Here is a 22,285-nt window from a genome sequence, read left to right on the forward strand (position 1 = left end):
TAGGCAGGCAATAAATATTAAGCTGTCTATAAGCCAGACCTAACATCATATTGGTTTGTTCGCTCCACAACAGATTTTAGGGATTGAGAGAGGATCACAATGTAGATGCAACTGTTAATATGATATAAGCACACATTAACTCACTTTAACATTGACATAGCCTGCCATCTGAGCACTGAGATTTTATGGAAAAGTTGTAAACGCCACCAATGCCTTCTTCTGGCAACTCAAAGGTGATAATTGCAGGGCATTAATGTGGCAGAGTTCAAAACCACTGGCAAAGCCAATAGGTCTTGCCTTTGGGACCTACTGGCTTTGGCAACACTTTTAGCAAAATATACACAATTTTCTGTTTACACAGTGCATATTTTATGTAGGCAAACACTTTGGATTGGTTAAAATGAGTAAATTATCCTTGTTTTAGTGCAATTTTGTATTGTAATTGGTTTTACTATTTTGGCAAAACTGAAAGTCTTGGCTCTACAAACCTGAGTTTTGGGGTTTTCCAATGCTTGTGTTTTACATGTGAACTGAGTTGCATTTAAGTGTCCGCGTAAGTTCTGGCTGTGTGAGGGTGTTCATAATGGGGTACTATTGTGAGCTCTGGAGCTAAGCTGAAGGCAATGTAACTCAATGGGCCATAAAAGTGTTCATACTTCATGCTCATCCAATCCTTGGCCTCTTTCCATTATGCACACAGTGATGATCACATATATACCCCTTGTAATTACCTTCTAATTATTTACAACAAAATCATTGTTATTACTCATTTGTATCAAACTCATTTATGCTAACAACTACTTGCAAGCCAATAGGTCTTGCTTGCTTAGACATATGTTGTTGTGTGATATATTTGGGGGTAACAGCAGAAACCTCACAAAAAGCCACCTAAATGCTGGTCAGCCAACATTTTGTGTATAACACAGGATTGTTTTTCACAGGTTTTAGGCCACGCCCTAAATTACTTAGGCCATCTCTCTTTTAGAGACCCCACTACCACCTTTTGCATCTCACATAAAGCACTGTGGTCCACAATGGGCTTTTCCCTATAGACAGCTGAAAGCTGTCTCATACGTAAGGCCTAAAAATTAAGATGTTGTAAGGTGTGGAGTCCTAGTAGTCAAATCTAAAACCTGTGGAGCAGAAAGAGGGAGTGACTGTATTGCTCCTACGTGGCACTAACCCTGCATCATCTCTGGAAGGGAAAGAGCGCAGCTGGTGTTAATTGTCGGGAGGGAGTTGTGTACTGCAGAGAAAAAAGCTGAGGGCCTCACCTACACTGTGACACCACATGCTGTGATTGTAGGTCCTGTGGCTCTCAGTGCCACTCTGTCTTTTTCCAAGTGGATCTGCCATAATTGCTCTTGGATGAAGTTGTTCCAAAAGTCGTGCCAGTCATTTGCTCGCTGGTGAAGCAGATCCAAATATTCTCAGCTTCTCTGGGAGTCACGATTTTGTAGGCATGTGACAACACACATGCATATGCCTACAAAATGATGCAAAAGGTTAACAACAAATGGGTTTCTTCAGATTAATTAGTATCCTGTAGGAGATTGGAGTATTAGTTGAGGGGGGAGAGACCGCACCTCAAATACAATCACAATCCTTTTCAAGGTGAACCACAAAAGTCACTAAATAAACCATCCAACAAGAAAAACTGGAGACATGAATTTTCATCGGACACAAGGACCAGTTTCTTTCCGGTGGAAAGTTTACCTTCTGACTACAAACCTTTCCTGGACAAAAAGTGGCTGTTGACGAGTCGTTGGCAGGGCAGGCTGCAAGCTGGATCCAACGCAGGACTTGTCAATGGTGGGTTGCTGAAGAACACGGTCCGTGGTATAGTCGTTGATACATTCAAGAAAGGTCCAAGTGGGTGAAATCAGAAGTCTCTACTTAGGCAAGCCTCAATGTTGATGGGTTGCTGCTCGATGTCAGCCCCTTTGGAGCACTCTATGTTCAGACTCTTAGAAACATTTCTGGAAGCCAGCTCTCCTTCAGTGGGGAAAAACAGAAAACTGAGGCCGACTGGCAATTCAATGTCTACAGCTTCAATGGCTATCCCAGTCTCCATTGGTTCTCTAGACAGAAAGCTGGCCAAAAAATGTCAAAGATCCAGTATTTGCAATGTGGACAGGAGGGGTACATGTTAATACCAGCCAAGGGTCCGGAACCTGGGGGGAACTACCTGGTGGTTAGGATTCACTCCAACAGAGGCCAGCAGGAGGGTTCAGTCCATTTGGAACTAGTCAGCTGGGCAGTTGCAGGGGCCTCTGGAAGCTTGTTGTGTTCCTATAGTTCAAACAGGAGGTCAGCCAAAGGACCCTTTGAGTCACTTTTGGGGCCATGGGTTCAAGGCAAGCAAGTCTAGTCTTTCTTCAGGTTCTTCAGATACCAGGGCAGCTTTTCGCCTGATTCTCCACAGGTCCAGGAATGTTCTCTGGAGGGTACTGGGAATGCCACATTTATGCCCAGTGCCAGTCTGTAGGTAGTGAAAAGTCCTGGATACTCCATAGCCAATAGAGTATAAGTTTCCAGGGTGACCCTACCCACATTTCAAATACTTCCTATGTGTTTTACTATTAGCTATCCCACAGAGCCACTCACTACCAAAATCTAACATGGCAGTTTCTTTCTTTCCTATTCAGAGATGCCTGTGCCCACCCAGAAGTGTGGCTATGGTAATTGGCAAACCCTCCTTGCGGTCACTCAAAACCAATTCTGGGAAAGTTCCACCCTCCCAAGAGGTTTGGAGCCAAGCTGTCTAAGAAGACAAAGGGAGGCAGGCCTAGAGGAGGTGAGCTATGCCTGCCAATGACAGAGTAGGCATCTATTGAAGCTCAGGAACGGGCTGAGTACAGCTCCCAGCCTACCCTGCTGAAGGACAACTCCCCCACCCTTTGTCTACTCTCTGGGTGCAATCCACGCCTCACCACAGGGGAACAATCAGCCGTTACATGACACTGGAAACTGGAAGAAAGGCCTTTTTGGCTTATGCAGGAAAATGACAACTTTCTAAAAGAGTAATTTCAAAAACAGTAATATAAAAATCAAGGTGACCGTTAAGTTGAGTTCGAATTACTATTAAAAGAAATCCCACATCCAGTTTTCTAGCTACTTCCAAATGAAAGTTAGCACGCACTTAGTGTAATAGTATAAACTAGTGTTAGCCTATGGGCAAGGCCACCTTGCCACAGTGAACAAGCATTTGCAATGCAATAGGTCTCGCATTTGCATGAGTTATAGCTATTGGCGTTATAAATGCATAACTGGACTTTTCTTGCCACATAAATTGGTCAACACTGCAACATAATTTGGTGCTATCTGTCACATAATTCCAGTGGCCCTCCATAGAACTAAAGAGCTTCCATTTTCTGTGGAGAGTCTTGCCCTGGTGACCACTGCAGAGGGTCTTGCCCTGATGACCTTTGAACATTTCTTAGATTGTTTTTAGTACTGTTTTCTTGTGAATGTTCACATATGTTAATGGACGTGAGGACAGGAACCTGTGTCACCAGATGTAATGTATGCAGCCTTACCTTCATTTTTTTGTGAAATGGAAAAGCACATGATGACTAATCTTGTTTTTTAAAACTATTGTGGTATTTTAAAAGGAAAGTGCCGTACCATTGAAGGACGTGCTCCAACCAGTGCTTGTGCATTTCCCACATCGCTGTTGACTTTCAAGCAATACAATTTGTGTTGTTGTGCAAAACAAACTTGATACTTGTGTTTGCGTTATGCTTAAAGCAATAGAGTAAGCCTGACTATAACCTGGGATGTTAAAGCAGCCAAAACTGAACCCCAGGAAACACATTCAGTCTCACAAGCAACAAAGTCACATGCCCATATGTCTTTGTTGTTTATTGCTTCCTAACAAATATTGTAAAACTTACCAAAACTGCATTTCAGCACTTTACCATGTGGAAAACTTTAAAAGCTATTTCTGGGCACACTTCTTTGCGACCTCTAGAGAGGATTGATACTGCCTTCTTTTTTTTCTTCAAATAAAGTTTCTTAGTAAATGCATTTTAAATCCGTAATCTCGTGCTCTTGCAGTCTCAGAGTGCAGCGCTAAGCCAGCAACCATCAGCTGAGGTTGTATAAAACTTAATAACCAGGGAGATGACATACCATGTAAAAGTGGCTACTGCAGTCGTACTACCACCAAAACAAACACATTTTGAGGGAGTTGCTCCTGCTCAGTGCATGTTATGAGTGCCTTGATAAGCCAGCAACCATCAGCCGATGTTGTATAAAACGTAATAACCCGGGAGATGAAGCACGATGTTAAAGCACCTACTGTGGTCATACTACCACAAAAACAAACACACTTATAGGGAAGTGCTCGATGCATATTCAGAGTGCCTTGAAAATCCATGCCAAGGAACGCGGGAGCCAGACAGTGGAGAGAGGGTGCAGATATCCGACAAAGCCCAAAAGTGACCAGGATAACAGCCTGATTTATAGCCTTGTTTACAACTAAGCTAAATGGAAAGAAAGAATGCTCTGCAAATGAAAAGGGAAGCTTCCTTGTATTTACCTCCTTTGGGTTCCCATTATCTCGAGGGAAGATCTCAGATCACGCTACCAACAGCCCTCATAGTCCTTGGGCTCGACAGGCCGGGGATGCTCTGTAATTCACGCAGGGCGGAGTAAGGCAGAGGGCAGGAATGCCAGGGGCACTCTTCATTTGAAGCAGTCGTGAAGTGGCAAAGTAAGGGAAACAAGCATTTGGAATGCAATGGTGTCGTGTTTGCTCAGTTAGAGCTCATAGCATTGTAAATTACTGACTGGACTTTCATTGCCACACAGACTTAAAATAACAAGAGGAAGAGAGCGAGCGCAAGCTGGCCCTGGAAAAGCCCCCCTCTGATGTTGGTTTATGTTTACAGAGGGAGCTGGTGGGAAGGAGGGACTGAACACACACCGACAGTGCAAGGCAAACAGGCCAATACTGAAAGAAAAAGTCCCTTACAGAAGAGATAAGAAGGACACAGTGTAATTACACAGTACTTTGTGCTGCTCCCAAAGTGAAAAAAGGTAGGACAAAGAGGCAGAACTGACCACTAGCAAGCAAGGATTTTTGATGGACACTGCAACTAACAAATCAAAACGCTGGAACTCACTCTATTGTATACTTTAGTATACAGCAGGCCTGAACGCTAACGCTCGACCCAAAAATGATTTGGAGGTTTGCCCTGTTTTTTAAATACCATGCACCCCGCCCTGTGGACATTTAGGGACTACCTTAGGGGGGGACATTTAAGTATTAAAAAGCAATGTTTAGCTCTGGCAAAAGGTTTACTTTGTCAGTTCGAAATGGCGGTTTAAAACTGCACACCCAGGCTGCAGTGGCAGGGGACGGGAGATATGCTTTACCGTTCTATTTTTAGTGGATGGCACAATGAGTACTGCAGCCTACTAGTAGTATTTAATTTACATGCTCTTGGTAAAGGTAGTACCATATACTAGGGACTTATAACTAAATTAAATGGGTCATGTCAATCAGATGTACAACACTTTTACCAGGTTTAGAGAGGAAAGCACATGCACTGCTGGTTAGCAGGAATGAAGCACACATATGGCCAACAAAAATAGGTTCAGCAAAAGAGGGCAAAACATTTGGTGGAATGCCACAAAAAGATAGTGATCTCCAATATTTTCCAATAATCGTTCAAGGGGGCTTAGTTACACGGTGGAGCAGCCTATCATTTGAAAAGACATTATTTGATAGTTGGTGGTTCTGGTGAAGGTGTAGTGCATATAAAAAGTAATAAAGTGACAGGTGCACAGAAGACAAATGCAGTAGTCACTAGTGCAGTTCTTTTAATCCTTGACATCCATCAATGTTCAGAAGTATAGTGTCAGAATATTGCATTCATGACCAAGAAAACTGTGGGCGTTTCAACCCTCACAAATAATTTAGGAAGGGTCTTTCTCAGGACAAGACAACAGTGTCTCTGATGGCCAGTACCAAAGCATCTAACCTGTTTTATCAGTCATTAGTAAGTCTGTGGTGAATAACCATTGCACCTCAAAACAATCCTTCCTGGGCAAGGTCTTTGATATCTCCCTGAATACCTAGTCTGATACTGTACCACAAAATTAGGCTAGTATTTGTTTATTTATATTTACCAATCTGAGATGGCTGGTAATTAAAAAGTAGCACCAAAAGTGCCTTAAAAAAACCTTTATGTATGCTGCTCAAAGGTGTTCTTGAGTTTTCTTTTTTCACACTAGCACACATAAGAGATGTTCAGTGTCTGACTGGTCAGTCAATGAGATTTTTTTTCCAGAGTCAGGGGACATCTGTGGTGAGACCCGTTAAAAACAAAGAAATTGAGGCAAGTGTGTGGGGGAAGTACATGAGAGAGAAACACAGAATGGAGAGAGGCACATGCTGGAGCACACAGGGGAAAGAAGGATGGAGCTGGAAAACACATGCACTCTCATGGATAGCTTAAGCAAAAAGAAAAAAGTAGTTCCCTAAAGGTGAATGTGGAAGGACAGAACCCAGTCAATAAGAGAGGTGGTGCAGAGGCAATGCTCCAGGGTAGAGACAAACACCAAATGGACAGGCTAAAACAAATAAAGCTAATGGATAGAGAGCAAGTAAATAAGAGAGATAGTAAAGCCAACCAATGATAAGCAAAGGGCAAGATGCAAACACCGCAATGTTCTTGGTAAGCCCACTATGTGTTTTGCAACCAAAGAGCTTGCGCTGTCTGGTGTGCTCGACCTAAGAATCAACTTCAAAGAGTTTTTCTGCTCCTGGTACAGAGCCCTTTTAAGACATAGGCCCTCATTACAAACCTGGCGGTTGGTGTTAAAGCGGCAGTAATTCCGCCAACAGGCCGGCGGTAAAGAAAATGGGATTTGGACCCTGGCAATTACCGCCATCCAACACCGCCACTTTAACACACTGACCGTCAGGGCGGTAACAGCTGCTGGGCTGGAGACTTCGGTCTCCACCCCAGCAACGGTCACATCCCCACCCTCGGGATTACGACCCCGCCTACCACCATGGTTTTCGTAGTTTTTGTACCGCCACGAAAACCGCAGCAGTAGGCACTATCCGTGCCAGGGAATCCCTTCCCTGGCACTGATAGGGGTCTCATCCCCCCACCTCCTCCCCAGAGTCCTCCCCCACCCTCCCTCACCTGCTCCTGCCCACGCACATACACACACCCACAAGTGCACCCATATACACATATGCACACACGCATACCCACCTCCACCCACACATGCACACATACATACACACACACCACACACTAACATACCTTGTCACACGCATGCATCCACAACACTCAAAATCACTAATTCGCGCATCCATCCAACGCGACTCACACCCGCAAGCACGCATCCCAAAACATACACCCCCCCCCCCCACATACACACAACACCCCCCACCACCCTCTCCGGTCGGAGGGGTCCTCTGGCTGGAGACGGTCCGTGGTGCTGCTGTCAGCAGCAGCGTCCACCAGCAAAACACCGCCAGGCCGTATCATTGCTCATGATACGGTCAGCAGTGTTTTGCTGGCATGGGAGTGCTGCTGTCAGCAGCAACGTCCACCAGCAAAACACCACCAGGCCGTATCATTGCTCATGATACGGTCAGCGGTGTTTTGCTGGCATGGCGGTGCTGCTGTCAGCAATGCCGCCTGGCGGAATACCGTTGGTGGTCATGATACGTGTTGCCGGCTGGTCGCCACGGCGGCGGTATGTTGGCGGCCGTCGCCGTGGCGGTAGGCGGTCAATACTGCCAGTGTTGTAATAAGGGCCATAATTCTCAGTATGTATTGGTGCTACCTCTGCTCTTAAATCGACACTATTGATATAGTAGACAACAAAAGCATTACATCATAGCAAATAGATAAGCTCTTATGAAAGAAATGTTCCTTTAAGCACATTAAAGTTGATAATTTGCAGGGAACACACAACGCCGAAATCCAGTTCAAGCACGTCATAACATGCATTCACAGTTTCAAATTGGATTCATAAGGTGGAGGAAAAGATTTTGGTGTCAGGATTGTCACCACCGTGCACGGCTCTATGTAATGGGCCTTTTAGAGGTAATCTGCCCCCCTTTTCTGTCCACACCCTAAAGAGGTGCCTACTATTGTGCTCATGTAGCAGTAATTCTGAATACAAAAACTTGCTTATTGAAGCAGTTACCCGAGTCTTGAACGAATTACTTTAATGTTAGTGGTTGCATGGTTCTATTTATTACCAAGGTGTTGCACACAACCTCAGAATAGCAACGGTATTACAACACTGTGCTTACCTTTCCCAGCAGGACTGCCATTTTGTGACGCCATCTGCCTTTGTTTAAAGAGGCAACTCGGATCCAAATGTTAAGCTGGGAGTTGTAAATCCAGACATCGCGGCTGTTGATCCTGCCCCCTGCAATTAGAGTATCGAGTATTACTTTTTAAATTTGAAAGACTGTAGCATGTATTCAAACTAACCCACAAGCAATTATAACATAAAATCTAGAAAAAACTATGTCTACAACAAACATAAGATTTAAACTGCTCGCTGAGATGCATTACAGAAAATGTGATCTAAAATGGACAAAGCAAACAAGTAGTCATTGTTTGCTTAGAAAATGAGGATATTACCCAAATGAGGGCTTGGACGGATCCTTTGGGAGCTTCATTATCATAATTTGCTAATTTTGCATCAGCTTCTGCCACTCACAGACAGGTCTGTCAGACGACAAGAAAAGGACAGCAGGACCAGATAAAATGGGTAAGGGGCATTTGTAAATATTTAGGGGGCCCCAGGTGGGTGAGGGTGTTCAATAAAGTGAATGTGGTTACTTGGCCTAAACAGTATTCTGTAGATGGGATCAAGCCTATACACCTAATCAGCCCTGTCCATGTTTTCTCTTCTGCAGGCATTCCATTGTTAGAAATAACTGCTGAACTAGGTAGGTGGAAAACTACAAGATTAGGAAGGATACAATTCAACATAGGGGTATAACTTAGTTAAAAGCAGGGTATTTATTTCTGTTGGATAATAAGACACTGAATTGTAGGCGCTGGAGGTAGGGGTGTGGGGCGGGTGGTGTCTGCAGTACTTGCAAAATAACCATGCTAGAGTTTAGGAGATAAAGGTGCATTAAAGGTGCCTTTAAATGTTTTATGTTTTTTATTTTTGCCACAGAGGTTAATGACAGGCTATGTCTTCTGATACTTGTTCTTTTACCATGGTAATTGGGGTTTACTTTTCTTTCTCTAACTGCAAAGTTAAAGGATTTTGCAAATACACAAATTGAAGCAAAGGTCCTCCTTAAGAAATGCAGCCAGTTTGAAACGTTTACACTAGTGGATAGTTCCTGCAGGGTTTTAACATCATTAGCCAGGGTCAGGGCCTCAGAAAGTTAACAGTGATTTGAGCTAAATCCATCCGAAACCAACTTCTAGTTCTGTGAGTACAAGGGAAATTTCGGAATAACATGAAGAACAACAAGAACACATTATAGTATCAGAGAATGATGTGGAGAATTACATCAGACTATTTACACTGAAAATGACGGTTCATTTCGAGTCACAAGGCAGTTTTCAAATAAACACTTTTTATACAGTGATGGATCGACTCCAGAAACAATTGAGATACTGTGGTAGAGCCTACACGGAGCTGATTGAAACATATGGCTTACAGAAGCACCTGGAATAGAAAACAAAGCACAGAGCGCACAGAAAGAGGCAGGTTACAAAGGAGATGACAGATACAGTCAACGTGCTTTTGTGCATACTTTTGTCTGCGTGAGTGAGCAAGTAAAAGCCAGATCTGTTGGCTTTGCCAATGCTTTTTGTCACTGTTTTTGCAGTCTTTACATTTTACCAGTTCCATCCCCAGTTAGCATGGGGAGGGCGTGTTTAGATCAGGATTTTGAATAGTATAAAAAAAGATAAATGAGCAGTCCAATTTGAAATGGTTATAGATGTATAGGTTATGGTTCCTTATGGAAATTGGGTATAGGGCTGAGCCTATATTATGAGTAGGCATTGAACAATGTTGTAGTAGGGTACTGGTCCCTAGGAAGGATTTGAGGAGGGACATATGTATGTAGCTTTCTTTATCAAAAGGGGATTTGAACTCTCCCAGGCAAATCTGATCGCAAGAGGTGGTTAATCAGCGCAATAATCAAGCAAACGATTAATAAAACAACTTTTGCTGCCAGATGAGAGATATGAGAATATTACTTATCTGTAATCAAATGTGTTTAGAATATTTGAGATCACCTAGTTGAAACTCGCAATGCCTCATTACACAAATGCCGCCTAAGATTCTAGTAATTTATCTCCTCAAAATAGGTGTACAGGAAATAACAGTTTCTGTCTGTAGCATGTGTAGTTCTCAAATTTTGCACTTACTGAAAAGCAGTGCCCAATCTCACATGACCAAGGCGAATGGAAATTACAAGTAACTGCGATAAATTACGTTTGTTTTTAAAGCTGTTTGCCTCCTGACTGACGATTTTTGTTTTTGGATGAATGTTGGCACACTATTGTTTTATGAATGCGTGAAGAAATGACCACATTGCTAACTTGCAACTATTTAGAAGTGGGATTTTGCTCTAGAAAGCACTAGCCCCTCCCTTTTTATTCTGTGTAGAGTGTACCAGTGGGATATATGTAAGCAGTCTATGTGAACAGTCATAGCCATTTGCTAGATCTATAGGGGTATGGCGCCTTTAGAAATCGTTTAACCAAGATGTGTGAGGCAAAGGAAACAAATATTTTATTTTATTTTGCGTAAATGTTTGGTTCAATCTGTATTGTACTTGAGTGCTTGCTTGACATCCAAAGAATACAGTGCTCTTTCTGCTTTGCTTGTAGGATTTTAAAGACTGTCAGGAGCTCAGTAGTTAGAGGTGAATAGGAGATGCAACCTTTGGAAGGAATTGTGATGTGCATCTGGGACTATCTTGTATTTCTGGGATTGAATAAATAGTCCTTTTACTGATATCACCTGGAGTTCGCTAACGCTACCTACAATGAAGTGATTGATACCAGAAATTCAACTTTCCCTATAAAGGCTTGCAGTGACCGAGTGAAAGGTTTCAAATGGGAGACACATACCATTTGTTAGAACAATAGTGAGATCTCAAACAGACACAATGAGTGTTTTATGGGGATAATCCTTCATAACCCTGCCATATTCAATGACAGGGATTTTGCAAAGAGAAATGTACTGTCTGTTTTGTAAACAGATGATTATTTTAGATACATGTTCTCTAATAGAAGCATAGGCTAGATAACGATATGGTAATATGTGTGGAGGAGTTGAGGTGAACGTAGATACAGAAGCAGTAGATTGTTCACAGAAACGAAAAAGTGTTTCGGCTTTGCCATTTGGCATGTTTCCGGTTTTGGGTGTTTGCTTTATCAAGAATGTTCATACAGTCATAAAGTTCAAGTGAACACATTCTATGGCCCCAGGGGCCAAACTGCTGTATTGCGTGTCTGGATTTCTGTGGTAAATTTGCCTATTGAGTACTGTCAACAAGTTTAGCAACACTTTCAGCTTGCAGTGCAGTTCCAGCAAGATTTCGAGCAACTAGGAGTAATATACCTTGGCTCATGCTGGTGCGACTAAGATCATTTTTATGGCACGTTGCATTGTTCGCATACTGCTGAGATACATGAAAGACAGAAAACTGTCTGCAAATATCCCTAACCAATTTATTCATAGAGCATTCCCTTAAGATTGGGGTTATGGAAACCTAGATGTGACGTGTATGAATATCTTGTTTTGATTAATTTCCCGCTTATGTGTGTTTTCATTGTGGCAGGCTGAGCAAGTCTGACCATGCAATACGTTCTGCCAGGAGAATTAAGTGACACTGTGTCCAATGCCACATCGTTCATGTGATGTGAGACAAGACTAGGGACCGCGAGCCTTCGCTGTTTTTAAATGTGTCATGGTTCATGGTTGGCATGTTGTCGTTGTGTATCAGCAAAGTCTTGCCTTGCAAATCAGTTTGGAAAGCCTTCACAGCTAGAAATGATGCTTTGAGATACGCGTATTGATGTGAACTAGTTGTTCTGCATTGCCCCATTTCTCCAAGACTTTTAAATGAGACAGATGTGCTCGCCATCCCAGAAGGGTGATGTCCGTTAAGTGACTCATTCTCACTGTCAGAAACAGTTTCGCTTGAAAATTTGGAATTCGTTTCTGAAATGGCTATAGTATACGTTGGCCAAAATTGAGAAGTTGCAGTGGATGTAATTGCACTTTATGACATTGTTGCGAACACTCACTGATGAGCTTGGGACAATGTTGTTTTTATATGAGACAGACATTACTGAGCTGTCTTCTCTTTCATCAGACAATTCTCAAGATAAGGGGACGCTTGAACACCCTCGCAGTGAAAGTGCACCGTCGCCTTTGCACAACATTTTGCACACTGCAGATTTCATACCGAATGGTAAAACTATGCACTGATAAAATCTTGCACTCACCATCCACTCATGGCACTTGTAATGATTAAGTAGCATTGTGACATGAAAACAGACATCCTTAAGGGCGAATCCCACTATGAAGTCACCTCTTTCTAGAAGCGGGATCACTTCCTACAACACTGTTATCATGTATGGTTTTTAGGAAGGTTTTTACGATTCGAAGGTCTAAGATGGAATGTTGTATGCCATCCATATCTGTTTTAAGGAGGTACAACACAGTACACTCCCAGGCCTCCTTAGTGTAATGGTGCCTATCTGCTGTCTCTTCCATTCCAGGGAGTAGTACCTTATCCTTTGCATGAGGTGACTTGTCATCAAGTGGAATACACACAGAGCCTCTGACTGAATGCTGAGGAAACAGCATGTGGATGTGAGACTTTGCAGCAGCCTTTGCCGTTAACCCAGAAATCCTCCCCTCTGAAACGATTTACATTGTGGTTATAGTTAAAGTTGCATGAAGTGCCTTAAAAGGCTTGTCAGTTTGGAGGTGCAACGTGCAGTTTGTTGATGGCATAAATGCTAAAAGACGCCCACAGACTTGGCTGTCAGTATTTGTTTTAGTTTTTAAGGTGTGCGAAAGCACTTTTAGGAGCCAAAATTACATTTGGGTACGAAAACACTTTTAGGTGCACAACCACATTTACAGGGAAATCAACATTTTGGTGCAATTCCTCTGTGTGCAACGTAAGGAAGATGGTGGAAACATGTTAGGGTAAAAAACGCATTCAGGTACAACATTCCACAGAAATGCAACATTAATTACACTCCAGACAAAGTCTTTTGGTGAAAAATCAATCAGAGAGAAAATGTAGTAATTATCTTTGAGGCAGCACATTGAGATGCAACAACAGCATGATAGTGAAAAACATTTAGCAGCACAAATGACGTTTAGGTTTAAAATCACTTTTAGGTGAACAGTCGCCCTTGGAGTAAAGTAAGAAGTATTGTGGTTCCACATTTTGGTGCAAAATTACATTAAGGTGTAGTAAGAGGTATTGTGGTTCCACATTTTGGTGCAAAATTACATTAATGTGTAAACTACCTTTGATGTAACATCAGCAAGATTGTGAAAACATTTAAGCATTTAACATTTCGCATCAAGGTGCAAAAGAACACTTAGTTGCTGTTGGTGAAGCACCAACAGTAGTGATACACTTTAAGGAGCATAAATGTGCCCTTATTTCACTTCATAGATGTTTCGCTTCAGTGTTTCATGTGCTGCAAGGAGAAGCACTCATTTAGAAGGCGAACTAATGCACCAGTGGTGTAACATAAAATGATGGAGTTCCAATGCAGAATATTGGGAGGGGCTCAAAGACTTGATATGTCATACATGTTCCTCGGCTTTGAGCTGAATGGAGGGCGATCCGAAGGGTTAGGCCACCCTGCACCTCAAGAGATGTGGTGGTCCAAGTTATCCCCTGCAATACAGCTATTGGCTAAAAACACGAGGATGAGAGTGAAATAATCTACTGGCCTGATATAAAAAGCGAATGACATTTTCTTCAAACAATGGATGAAGGCTCTGTCCGAAAGCTCCTCTCTGTGTAGGTTTTGGTGTTGATGGCAGGTTCTGTCAACACTTAAACCTGTATGGAGCCAAAATCATGCGCCAGTGGCTGTGTCCCACATTTTAACATTTGTCAAACGTTTGCTGAAAATTTATTCAAATGTTTTTAAAATTACTCTTAAAGATGATAAAGCTGGAAGAGCCACGTCGGTTAAAATTGGACCCTAAGGAGAGCATGCACGCAAACGGCAAGTATGAATGTAAAATCAGAAAGAAATGCAAACCAAAAGTAAAATAAAATTCGTTCTAAAATGGACGTGCTGGGATGGAAAAGTCCTCTGCATGGTAAAAGACCTGTACCCCTGCTCTGAGTGCCCAACTGTACTGTTGTCTGGATCCCTAATGCTGTTTTTGTTTCTGACAGGCATACAAGCATCATGCACGTGCACAAAGACCTGTCTCACAGACAGCCGTCTTGTTGACCATGGAGGGTGCCCAAAGCACTACCCTCATACTGGTGGAAGGCTACAACCTTCACCAAAAGTTAAGCAGCACAGTCACAGTCGTGACAGTATAGCATGAAGTGAACAATAGGAGTGAACAGTTCCTTCTTACTCTGTGTCACCGGAGTGAGCCCTACAGGCTCATTCCTCTTTTTGAAGTTTTGCTGTTGTGTGCATAACTCACCCTCGGTCTACAACAGGGACAGTTGCGTAGCACAGGAGTAATGACTGCGCTCAATGTATGTGTGCCAAGGAAGGGCACCGAACAGGGTTAGAGCAGTAGTGTGCAGTGTATGCGTGGTCAGTCCATATACCGGGTATGTATGCCTGCGAGGAATACAATATATGAGAGATTTATTGTCGTGCAGTGCACAAAAAAGTATGTGCTGGGATGGTGTGTGCTTGTCAGAAGTACAATACATGCAGGGTGAAGTGCTGTGAGGCGTGCACATGGTGAGTGTGTGTGCTGGCTGTCTGTGTGTTTGCACATAGCACACCCTGATACAATACACAAAAGCTACAGTACTGATAAGTACAAACTTAAGGTGTGTGCTGAACCTATTTGTGTATTGCTCAGGATGATTAATCTATGGGAGCGTGGGGACAGACTCCTTTTTAACACATTCCTTTCTTATTTTTTTCCACTGAACTAGCATTAATTTTTTTCCTACTAGGGGTGGGGCTACAGTGCTCTTTCCCAGAAAAGATAGGCTGGGTCAACCTCTAGAAGCTGAGGCAGTGTAAACCATACTGCACATGTCATACTGTCCGGTGTTTTCACTGTGGCCAGCCTAACATGCGCAGTTCACTATCCAGAAGCAATGCAACAAGGGAGGTGACACAGTAGAGACACAGCCCCATCATTCTCTGATGGAGCGTTGTCTTTGCCTGACCCTGCCAACCATGGCACTGCTCTTATGCTGTTTAGTATTATAAGCAGCATGCAAGGGAGCAGTACTTGGATTGGCTGGGCTGCTTGGGGCTCATCTTGTGTGGGACCAGCATGCACACAACAGGCGCTGGACGGCATGGATAAGGCTGAGCTGATGCTGCCCTGGCTGTACTGTAAAGATGGTAGCTCCGGGGTAGGTATTTTAGCACCAGCCGTAGTGGAGTAACAAAGGCCCTGCAGCCCCTGCGTAGTGGGTGGCCCTGAGCTCCGGGAGGCCCCATCAGCACTGAACAGTGTGCCCAGGCGGCAGGCTTCTGACTGGGTCCAGGTGGAAAGAGGCCCCTTCCAGGTACTTTGCAGAGGGCCCCCTCAACATTAGTTACGCCACTGGGCGGCAGTCAAGTGTCCTGTCGGGCCTGCCAGGAGCAGTGATTGCAGGGCGAGGTGGTGGGTTTCAACTACCAATCCAAGAAGCTGGCACTCAGTATCCTTTGACAATGTGCAGGGAGCAGATGGGAGGAAAGCAGTAGGCATCTGGTGGCTGCTTGGCCTTGCCGCCAGGAAATACCAAACCTTCAGACAGGCCTACCTACATTGGGGATGTGGTTCTTTTCACTTAAACAGCAGAAGCTAGTACTGCTGATCATGTCTTGGAATATAAAGAAAATGCAATGCCTAAGTTAACACACGTTGCAAACTTTCAGCAACATTCTTTATTTGGAATGGCAGGGTTGTTGTGTTTCAAGTGGAGGGTCTTGCTGATTTGTCTTGTTGCCCAATGTCTTTCAGGTGACCTCATTATGTAGTTGGGCTCTGGAGGGATTCTATTTGAATGGTGCAGCTGGAAGGCTAACTCTCTCATTAAGGTAAGGTAGGTGTACATGTATGTACTGTTGTAGGTTTATTTTCTTGCTCCGCACCAGTGGGATCTATTGGATTATAGCCATGTTGCTGCTGCTATTATGCAGTGCTGTAACATTGATGCTGCTGTTTGGTAGGTTGTCTATCTCGTAGGTGTGTATAGCAACTGGTATGTGATATGCTGCATAGCAGGGCATTTCAAATCACTTAACCAGCGCTGCTTCTGAGATAGCTTTATGTGCCCTGCACAAGTGCAGGGTAGCTTGTTAATGTGACTACTGTATTTTATTTTGTCAGGCTTATGTCTGTGCTTAAATGTAGTGTCACCGTAGGACCCTATCACAACTTGGGCCAGCTGATTCAGTTCTGTTATGCTTAGTGTGTTATTTGCACAACTGAATGACATAGTGTGGAATCTCAATCCATCTAACCGTCGCATGTCCAACGCTCAAATTAATTCATACACGCTCCACCACTTTCAGAATTTGCCAACCGCCCCTGGTATTGCTTCATTCCTGTGAGCTGGGTGGGACACACACTGGAGGAAGGGAGAAAGAGGCTCCTCCTTTACACTTTAAAAGGGTGCTCCTTGTTCAGTGATAATAATAATAATAATAATAATAATAATAATAATAATAGCTTTATGCTGTCTTTGAGGCCATCAAAGCATAAAAAATACATACATAGCAGGATTTAAAAAACATAAGATAAAAAGATACAGGCTGGCTTAATAACTTAATATATATATATACAATGATTAAAACATGACAAGAAAAAAATACATCCCTTTACCTCATACCTTCTAATTTCTACATCCTAAAGTAGTTAATAGCAAAAAATAAAGAATTTATTTCAGTGAGCGATGTCGTATACGCTAAGCGGTCACAAGGAACTTGCTAACCACGAGGATTACAAATTTCGAAGTTATCACTCTTTAGGATCCAAATAGCTGTAGAACACTGACTCAATCCCAAGTCTTGACAGGTTGCACAAATCCATTTTGACCTTGGGGTAGTATAAGCAGGGCAAAAAAACATAAAATGTTCAATGGTTTGAGTGCAGCCAAGACAAGCTCAGCAGAGATCAGTAGATGAGGGGTACCCCAGCTTTTCGTTAAGGATAACCGCGGGAGCCTTCCAAAACGGAAGCGTGCATAGAGACCCTTTCCCAATAAGTCAGGAATCAGATCGAGGTATTGTTCATACTGGGGATACCACTTGAAATCAGTGAATGAATTGGTCAACCGGCCATAAGACATACAACGGATCAGGTTACTTTTTACGTGGGACCAATATACTGTCTTCAAGAGGATCTTATCAGATCTCTCCAGATTGTGTGGCTCTTCCCAAAACCTTTGTAGACCCAGGGTACAGAACCAATTAGATACGTGCTTAACCCATGGTATAGTGGCCGCTTCTGGCCTCCTTAGTAAATCAAGTGCTGAATCTCTATATACTATAAGTTCCAGGACAGTCCAAATCCTTTCCCAAAGGTCTTAAAGCTATCAAGTCAGCTATACGGTTGAAACCTAGGTCCAAAAAACATAGGGATCAAAGGAGTACTATGGGGGCACACAAGTACAACCCTGGCAAAGTTGTTTTCTCCTACTACTAGTCTTTTACTCTAAAAAAAAACCCCATAGTTCAGCACCATAGGCGGCAGCACCCTGCGCCTTTGCCAGGTAGATTTTAATAGCTGGAGATACAGCTTTAGATAAAGAATTCCTGTAAAAGTGCAGGATAGCAGCCGCTCTGTGCTGAAGAAGCCCCGTACTTTTACTGATTTGTTCCTCCCAATGCAACTTATTTGATAACCTCACACCGAGTAATCTATGGTCTGGACTCTCCTCAATAGGGCCCCATCCAAGGTGATGGTGCATATCCGACAAGAGCCGGGGGTGAACACCATCAATTTTGTTTTATTAGCATACCATGGTCGTCACAGAAGGACTTGAATCTATCCACAAGGATTTGGAGGCCCATAGGGGTCTTGGAGCTAAGAAGAGAATCATCAGCAAACAATAGCATAGGGATCTTCTGCTCGTTCAGAGTGGTAGCATCATTAGAACATGAGGACAAAATTTGTACCACTTTGTTAATAAATAAAGTGAATAGTATAGGAGCCAAGACGCAGCCCTGGCGTACTCCCCTCCGTATGGGGATTTTGTCTGTCAGTTCTCCTTGGTCGCCCCACCTCACTTGTGCATACGTGTTAGCATGTAGCCGCTGTAAAAGAAAAACTAGATTGGTGGGAACGCCCATCTGAAGTAATGCTTCCCAAAGCTTTTCTCTGGAAACCAGATCGAAAGCAGATCTATGGTCCACGAAAACAACTATTGTTTAGTGGGAACCACATGTTTCCAGCACAGAAGAGTCAGTCTAAAAACGTGATCTATCGTGCTAGTTTTGGAACGAAAGCCCACTTGCAGCATGGAAAGGGCCTGATGGTCTTGAACCCAGCTAGTTAACCTCACTAGCAGTTGTTTGGCAAACATTTTCTGCAGGTTATCAATCAAACTGATAGGTCTGTAGTTGGCAGGGGAATTTGCGTTGCCCTTTTTGAAGATGGGAATTATTTCAGCTCCCTTCCAGGTGCTAGGGATTGCACCACCGGCAGCGATTCTATTTGAAATCAAATTAATGTACCAGGACCAAATAGTTATTTCTGATTTATATAAATCACCTGGTATCTTATCAGGCCTGGGTGCTTTTCCTGATTTTGAGGAATTCATTGCGGTTTTAGTTTCTTCTATGGAGAAGACAAGTGGTTCAAAACAATCACCCAGGCTAACCAGCCGTGGGGTAATCAAATCATGTGCTGGAAAATGTCCAGCTGAGGGATTATGAGGGGCAGCATAGAGTTGGGTAAAGTGGTCTACCCAAATCTCAGGTTGAATAAGGTTCCTTATTCATCTCCTGCCCCCTCCTTGCCCTCTGGACAATAATTCCCAAAACATCACATTATTGTTGTTTTCCGTAGCAAGAATCAAACCCTGCCATATAGAGTCTTCCCATAACTTTTTTGCTAACGTTTGAGCCTTCTTATATGATTGCCTAGCTGGTTGAATCTCTACTAGGGAGCCTGTCTTAATAGCATCTTTTAGTTCAGATATGGCCCTGCTGCAGTCCTCATTGAACCATCATCTATCACCCTTGGGAAGGTCGTCACCTAATTTAGCACTAACCTTTTTGTCGAAGAACCTCTGCAATCCCTTCAACATTTCTTGATGAATATCCAAAATAGGGATGTTGTCAATTTCATAATCCTCATAGATTGCCAGCTCGTCAATAAACAATTTATAAATCCCAATTATCGAATACGAACTAGACAGAAACTTGGGCCAGGAGACCCTAGCGTAATTATTATTCAACAATGGGGAGGGAACCACTGTATGTTGTGTATTCAGAGTTCTCCTAAAAGTATCCCCGTCCATGGATAGTAGCAAGGGATTGTGGTCACTTTCACATCGAGATTCTACCTTCATGTCCTTTAGTAGAGGCCAAAATCTGACATCAAGTAAAAAATAATCTATTACACTTGAGGACATCCCTCGTTTAAAGGTAGGTGCCATGTTTAAATCTGAGGGTGTACGTCCATTGCAAGCCCTGAGTCCATACTTTAAGCATAGCGTAGCTAGCTGGAGGGCTACGCGGGAACGAGTGCATGGGTGAATGTTCGTTAGCTGTGGGATTCCCCACATTTCATCTTCCTCATCTGTTAATCCAGTAAACATATGGGAGGGTTCAAAGGTACAGTTTAAATCTCCTGCTATTATTAAATAGAACGGGGGATGTATAGTTCTGTCAACTGTATCAAAGTTTGAGATCCAAAGCCCCTTGGAGCAGATCTAGCGTATACATTAATGACAATCATTTTAAATTCCAGATGAAAAATAAATTGAACTCCCATTAAATCCACTGAATCTGTTTTTAGCAAAAGATGTTCACATTGCAAATCCTTATTAATGAGCATTAGTAATCCCCCTTTGGCACGGCCTTGGCCCTTCTCTGGTAGCTGAGCGGGAATATTATAAGAAAAAAACCTGTCAATATAAATTTGCCCATCAGCCCAGGTCTCTTGGAACAAACAAATGTGGAAATTATTAATAAAGGTAGCCCTCTACGAGTCCCCCAGCTTCTTACGAAGACCGGCTACGTTCCATGTTAGAATTAAAAGCTTGGGGTTGACTATGTCATTACTGTAAGCGGGGCTGGATCCCTCTTCCATACAATTGTCCCCAATGATAGCACCAGACTGCACTTCCTGATTGCTATTTAGTCAATCAATAGCATCCAGGGAGTGAAAAGAGTTGTGATCCACAGGGGGTTCGCATCCCAGGGCCGGGGCTAACTCACTAATGTTCCTTCCTGTACAAGTGCAGGGTAGTTTTAAGGAGAGGTTAATACCAACCCTTCCAATGATCCGCAAATCACATGTTCGGATTACAAACTCCATGAGTTGGGCCACCATAGCTTTTTTAATAAAGCAAACAGAGATATAATCATGATTTAGCCCTGGTTGACTGTGTCTTCCCACCTCAAGGATGTCAGAGCGGATAACCGAGAGGCAATCGCATCTAAAGCGTAGCCAGTGGATGACCTTATTGGTCAAAGACTCATGATCCTCGGGGGAACCAGGTGGCAATTTGAGAACATTAATCATGTAAACAGTACTATCTCTACTTGTTTGGCCCGAATGTTGTGTCTGTCGTGCCTGCCGTGGAATGCCAGTCAGGGGCATACCTAATCCAATGGGGATCCCTTGAAGGCCAGCTGCTCCACCTGAACCTCAGGATGCGGCAGCCCCCTCGAGTACACCTTCCACGGGGCAAGGCAGTATCGCAGTGTGAGCACCCCCCCCTGGCACCCCTAATATTGGAAGCTCCAGTATGCTTCTGCCATGACCTTGCGAATTCTGGCTGGTTGCTCTCAGCATGGGACAAGAGGGGATCGAGTAGAAGAGGATTCATAGCTACCTTGGCGGGAGGAATAACTAATTGTAGTCCTAACTTGGGCACAGTTGTTCCCCCACCCATTCCCACCTTCTTTTTAGTTGTCTGGCAGCTACAACCATATTTTGGCACCAGATTCTCTCTCAACAGCCCCATTAGAGATACAACCAAGGTCTTAACTTCGTCCACCTTTTGTAAAACAAGGGCTAAAGTAACGTTCTCATGAGGAATTTGCAAGCCATCAGAAACGTGGACATTATTTCGCTGAATATTATTCTCAATGACATCTTCATGCAGGACATGTGTTACACAGGCAGGCAAATCTCCCTCTTCCTTCAATAGCCCAAATCGATTAGTACACAGGATATTAGGAATCACCACAATCTCTGGGCTTAGTGGGGGGGGATTAGCCCTGATACCCATGGAAAGAAAATCCGAATGGCTGAGTGGAGCGTCAGGAGTGCTGCAGGGAATTGCTTGCTCTCATATGCATAGTTTTACACTTGGGGGCAAGAGAAGCCTCACTTTGAGAAGTCAAGAGTGAGGAATGTGTTGTTGGTGTCTTCCTCTTCCTGGCGAAAATTTCCAGTAATTTTCCCTGCCCCTAGAATTTCGCTTTTTTTTGTAGGTGGATGAGAATTGCTTTTCAAAATTTCATCAACCTCCTTGAATAGCAAGTCAATTTCATCCAAGGGATTAATTCCTTTACTAGTTGCGGGACTCGTTAGGTTTTTAGTGAGTTTTTTTCAATTTCTTAGTGCCATTCTGGCGGGCTGAAACATCCACAGCTTTGCGTTTTCCAATTGCTAGGTGCTGACAGTATACAGATCACAAAATTCAAGAAATAATAGAGATTGTCCAGTACACTTGTTTTTTATAAAAGGGAAGTAATAAAACTTGTCCAGCCTCTTTCGCTTGGTGAAAAACCTGACACCGCCACGGACTGATCTAGCGGCCTAATTGTTTAAATAAGGTGTTCAGCACTCAAAATATCGCTTTAACAATCACAGGGCAGAAAGGGCCCAATGTCGTACCTTAGAACCCAGAGGGGGGGCCCAGCCCAGCCTCAGACAGGCTCTGACGGGCGCA

The 22,285-nt window shown here is 43.3% G+C and overlaps 1 protein-coding gene across 5 annotated transcripts in view; it reads right to left on the reverse strand.

The window, feature by feature from the left end:
• The window catches only part of KLHL24 (kelch like family member 24), a 512,225-nt gene that overhangs the window by 146,490 nt on the left and 343,450 nt on the right, over positions 1–22,285 (reverse strand). For all 5 annotated transcript variants that reach the window (XM_069213701.1, XM_069213705.1, XM_069213702.1 and 2 more), the window contains one exon: positions 8,291–8,409. In XM_069213701.1, coding sequence (XP_069069802.1) covers positions 8,291–8,409 — 119 coding nt within the window. The remainder of the gene's footprint in view (positions 1–8,290; positions 8,410–22,285) is intronic.

This window comes from Pleurodeles waltl, chromosome 11 (genome assembly GCF_031143425.1).
Source record: "Pleurodeles waltl isolate 20211129_DDA chromosome 11, aPleWal1.hap1.20221129, whole genome shotgun sequence".
NCBI classification, from domain to species: Eukaryota; Metazoa; Chordata; class Amphibia; order Caudata; family Salamandridae; genus Pleurodeles; species Pleurodeles waltl.